This window comes from Frankliniella occidentalis, unplaced genomic scaffold (genome assembly GCF_000697945.3).
Source record: "Frankliniella occidentalis isolate FOCC.00 unplaced genomic scaffold, Focc_3.1 Scaffold178, whole genome shotgun sequence".
Classification (NCBI taxonomy): Eukaryota; Metazoa; Arthropoda; class Insecta; order Thysanoptera; family Thripidae; genus Frankliniella; species Frankliniella occidentalis.
In genome coordinates this window covers 181,118-186,135 of record NW_026267304.1, presented here as the reverse complement: position 1 = coordinate 186,135, position 5,018 = coordinate 181,118, and the positions used below count along the sequence as shown (strand labels likewise).

The window sequence follows — 5,018 nt, the reverse complement described above, 5'->3', positions numbered from 1 at the left end:
GGGGGAGACCTGCAAGAGGAGCCCAGCAGGCGCTGAAAAGAGTCCTCTCGCGGAACTCTTTCGTTCTCTCTCCCTCGGCGACGAAAAGCGTCCCTTTCTCACAGAAAGAAGGGCGGCTTTGTGATACCGCACCGCATTCGCGTCGAGGACGTTCAGGACACTACAGCGCGTGAAAGCAATAAAAAAAAGAGAGTAAACCGGCGCTCGGTTTCTTTCTATGGCAGAAGTCGCATTTTTCGTTACCACGACGGCCCACCCCTTCACCTCCCGTCGCTTCGCGTGTACTCACTCCGCTGGATGACGGTGGCGGCCTCGTTCTGCGCGGGGTCCTTTGGGTCGGCGCGCTGCTGCTTGCCCGAGGCCCTGCCGGCCTTGGCGCCGAGCTTCTTGGCGTCCCCTCTATTGGTCACTGAAACAGAGTAGGGACCGGCCCCGGTGCAGACGTCGCGGGTCGCGACCAAGTTGTGGTCATTGCATTACCCCCCCCCCCCTTCTCTCTCTTGTCCGGCCCCAAACTGTCACCAACTCAGTGTCGCCGGCGTCCCTTGGAGCTCATACCGAACCCGCGGCACACAATCGAGTTCCGCACACAGGTAGCGGGAGCCGCGTGCCTCCGGGACGGCAGCTCTGGGAATTCAATTCAGTCCCCCGTCGACTCGATACGACAAAAAAATAATGGAAGCTGAAATCAATCGCTGAAGCAGGGAGCCGCGGAAAATGCGGAAGAGAGGTGCCATACAGCCAACCTTTTGTTTTTCATCTCACGGCGGAAAACAAGACCAATTTGGGTGCAACGAATGACATGCAGTAAGTATTTCATTTACTATTGCTATAACTATACAAAACAGACAGTTCAATGCTCCAAACATGATTGTGTTTATATTCGTTCAGTCCAAGAACAAGGAAGAAAGACACCGAAATTGGTTTATTGTTTGCCACGTAATGATATATAAAAAAACAAAATGCAGCAGTACTGTCGAGAAAACACACTTTCATCATATAACTGTATGATAATTTTTATTCATACATCGAATCGTACATTCCTAGAAACGAATATGAACATCACAAGTTGGACGCATATCACTGTAGTTTAGTTTGTATAATTATAACTCTCATCGTCGCTACCGGTAAAAGAATAACGCAATACACAAAAGCCTCGAAAAAAATCACAATCGAGTACGCATAGAGCAGAGATTAGCAGCAAAATCACAGATAGGCAAATAGTAAGAGACACATGCCTTAGGGTAGTTATGGAAATAATTATTTCGGCAAAGAAAGAGATTTCTAATAACGATATAAAACAAAGGTTCAGCATTCTAAATTATGAAAGCCTGACTGATAGGCAGAAGGAGAAGACACATACAGAAGCAGTCATGAGCTGAACAATCTAAATGACACATATTAATTTTCCGATGAGTTTCTGTTTCTTTTCTTGTTTAAAAAAAAAATGCACTTAACTTTTGACAGGCCGTGTGGCCGGCGCACAGAGTTAGAAAACCGAACAGGAGCCCTCGACACTCTTCACCATAATACTGAGAACAGGGCGGCGCCTGGGCGTGAGCGTGCCTGGCAGAGCCTGGCAGAGCAGCCCGCATTTGCTTGTCGACAAATTTCTCATACCGGCCAATAGTCGTCAGGTGAAATCCGCCCACTCACTCTCCTCCGGGCCGAGAGGCGCTCCCAGCGCGGCAAAATTAAATCTACACGCAGCCAGGCGGGTGGGCGTGCACGCTCCCTCTCTAATGGTAATAATGGTAATTATAACAGTAATCAAGATAATAACGAAAAATGAAAATTAAACAGTGAGCAGCTAAAGAGGCGCAGCGCGCACAGAGCACTAGGGATCGCGCCTCGCCGCCTCCGGACACCGTCTCCGACGACACCGCCTCCGTACACCGCCGCCTTAGCCCAGGTCAAACGACTCTCGGTTACCGGAATCCTGGCTCTTGAGCCTCTTGAGCTTGGTCTGCATGTTGCGCTTGGCGAGGAAGGCGCGCATCATACACTGCACCTTGACGATCTTCTTGACCTGCTGCTCGTAAAGTCTGCAAGAGGCGGAGAAAGAAAAAAAAACTCGGATTAATGATTAACGCCGAGCTTGATGTGTCTGCTATCTAGAATGGAGGGCAGGAGAGCGAGGCACGAGGAGGGGGAGGTCTGAGGCTTTGTCCTCGGGCCTGCCCCATAGCAACAGTAGTTATGGGGAAAAGCCATGAGGTCTCTTCGCTCTAGGGTGACCCCCTCCCCCCCTCCCTCTCCTCGCCCACTCTCTACCCTCTCTCCGCGTTGAGCCCGCCCCCTCTGCGTGATATTCGGGCTCCAGCCCGGCTCCGGCGGGGCTTCAGTCTGGAGAACCAGTAAGCCTCTGGACCGGGGCTCCGCAATGAGTTTGGGTCCTCCCCCCACCCCCTTCCCCCTCTTCTTCTTCACGGCCCGGGAGGCGTGGACAGATATCTGGAGAGGGACTAACAGAGAGAGAGAGAGAGAGAGAGAGAGAGAGAGAGAGACAGAGAGAGAGAGAGAGAGAGTGAGAAAGAGAGAGGAGGGGGGGAGGGGAGTACGTGTGCACGTGTGTGCTCACGATACCAATGCGAGGTTTCTTACTGTACTCCTACCCCTTCTGCCCCAGAGTGGATGGCAAGCTGGATTTTCGAAGCCCAGCTGAAAGGACTCGTGACGGCTTCATCCCGTTTCCTTCTCTCTTTCTCTCTTCCTCCTTCTGTTCCCTTCTCCCTTGGCGACGCCAGAACAAACAACTGCCCCACAAGCACAGTATTCCCACCTCTATCTCTCCACAACTTCATAGCGTGGCCCACCCATATCTGTGATTGTCCTGCAGTGGTGGCCCTCCACCCCCCGGAGGGGCAGTATGGAAGAAAAAGGCAGGTTCGCGCTCATACCCTGTGAGCATCACAGCAAATGTAACACAAAAAATATGTTGTTGGCGTCCTCGGTCGGCCAAACCTCTGGGCAGGCTGAGGCGGCCGAGGCGCAATCGGGGCGACATTCCCGTCTCCTCCTCCAGCCGGACCAACATTCTTTGCGTTTTTCGAGTCCGCACTCGCAGACGAACAACTGTGTCCTGCGTCCGGCACGCGGTCCGGCAGGATTCTTACCAAAGTAATGCCAATGTCACTAGATACTGACCTGGACAGGTACTCCTCGTGGTAGTACTTCAGGAACACCTTGGTCTTGCCCAACACCCAGCCCTCCATCTTGAGTCGGATGAGGAGCAGGCGGCAGTTGTCCTTGGTTATCTCGACAGACTCGTCAAAGTCGAACGCCAGGAACTGATATCTGGAAACGCACGTTACACATCAGAGGTGGTCAACGCCCAAAAAATCATTGCAAGTTCCAAGTAGTGTAAACTTTTTCAAATAAAATTTGTCTCACAGAAACTAAAGGACTCAGCTGTTGCATATTTTAAAGAGATTCTTAAGTGTTACGAAACTATTCTGGGGTATTCAAAATAGGTTCTTGATGAATGGACAACAGCACAAAACTACAGGGGTCACTACGCAAATTTTGAAGTAAAAAGTTGACGGTCTGGCCTGCTCTTACCTCCGGAGGAACTCCTCGAAGGGCACGCGCGTGGAGTAGCCCTTCTGGCGGGCGCGCGCCGTGTCCAGGACGGCGAGGGCGCGCAGCTGGGAGCGCACCAGGTCCTGCTGGAAGACGCGCGGCTGGTTGTTGGCGTTGGCGCGCACGCAGCGCACGAAGTGCGTGCCGCCGCAGCCGGGGCCGAAGGCGAGCGCGCGCAGCACCTCGAGGCACGAGCCGCGGAACGTGGCGGCGGCCGTGCGCATCCGGCGGGTCTGCGAGTACTGCCCGCGGGACTCGGTGTTGTAGTGCTGCAGCAGAGAACCGAACCCCAACAATAGAACGTAGACCTCGCCAAATGCAACCAACTTGCATCTAATAATTAGGAAACATATACGACATCATCCCATTTTCCAGAACGACCTCCAATCCGCCCACGCCGAAACCCAACTGAGAAAAAGTAGAGAAGGCGCGGGGGGAGGGAGGGTTTACGTTCCCTTCTGGTAGAGACAGTCTTGGGGACTATCTAAAGATGCCAGCCCCGGTGTCACATAATCGCCTTCCTGGCTCGTCGGCCGGCATGCGCACCGCCGCGTAAGGCGGGTCCTATATGTCTTGGAGGCTCACGGCCTTCATGGCTGACCATGAAGAAGGAGATACCAGACAATGTAAGGCCGCCGTGCTGACATAAAACAGCCGCTCAGCCCGACGTTTATTACGGCACGGCGACACGTTCAGGCGGGGCGGGGCGGGGCGGGGCGGGGCGCCACCGCCGCACCGCGCGGCGCAAAGACAAAACACGCTCGGGGCGGGGCGCAGGGGCACAGGGGGCGCAGGGATGTAGTGGTGCGGAGTTGGGCAAACTTCCTGACAAGATCCGTGTTGCAGTCGAGAGTACAGTCAGCGGCCACAGAGGACTCGCCCCTCCTCCCCTTTTCCCTTCCTGAACCCCGTCCCCGCCGCAGCCTACCCGCCCCCAATCCCTTGTACGCGGCAACTGGCAACTATCCCACGGCTCTCGAGCAGAGAGCAGATAGAAGCAGCAGCAGCCGCGCCGGGCGACAAACTAAACGGCTGCTGCTCGAGCAAACTCGCTCGATTCGAAGAGGGAAGAACTTTTTCTGAATTTTCCGAATTGTCATGTTACAAAACACGTTGTGTTTCCTGCTGATATTTTTACCCCCTGTACTGAACAAAAGCAGACATTTTTGTACCAAAATAAAGCCGAGGTACACTAATAAATCATGTGTGCAACAGCAAGTCGAATACCTGCATGTATTTAACCGCGTAGTGGTACCTGTAAGTGTATGCACTAGTAAGTGTGTAACCGCTCTATTCAACGTTTTTAACTCAAGTGTGTAACCGCTCTATTCAACGTTTTTAACTCAAGTGTGTAACCGCTCTATTCAACGTTTTCCACTCAAGTGTGTAACCGCTCTATTCAACCTTTTTCACTCAAGTGTGTAACCGCTCTATTC

The 5,018-nt window shown here is 53.1% G+C and overlaps 1 protein-coding gene across 1 annotated transcript in view; it reads right to left on the bottom strand.

The window, feature by feature from the left end:
- Window positions 1-5,018, bottom strand: part of LOC127750362 (neither inactivation nor afterpotential protein C-like) — a 29,537-nt gene that overhangs the window by 9,447 nt on the left and 15,072 nt on the right. The window contains exons 3-6 of the mRNA XM_052271914.1: window positions 3,562-3,851; window positions 3,148-3,297; window positions 1,933-2,045; window positions 290-409 (exon numbers count right to left, since the gene is read on the bottom strand). Coding sequence (XP_052127874.1) covers window positions 290-409; window positions 1,933-2,045; window positions 3,148-3,297; window positions 3,562-3,851 — 673 coding nt within the window. The remainder of the gene's footprint in view (window positions 1-289; window positions 410-1,932; window positions 2,046-3,147; window positions 3,298-3,561; window positions 3,852-5,018) is intronic.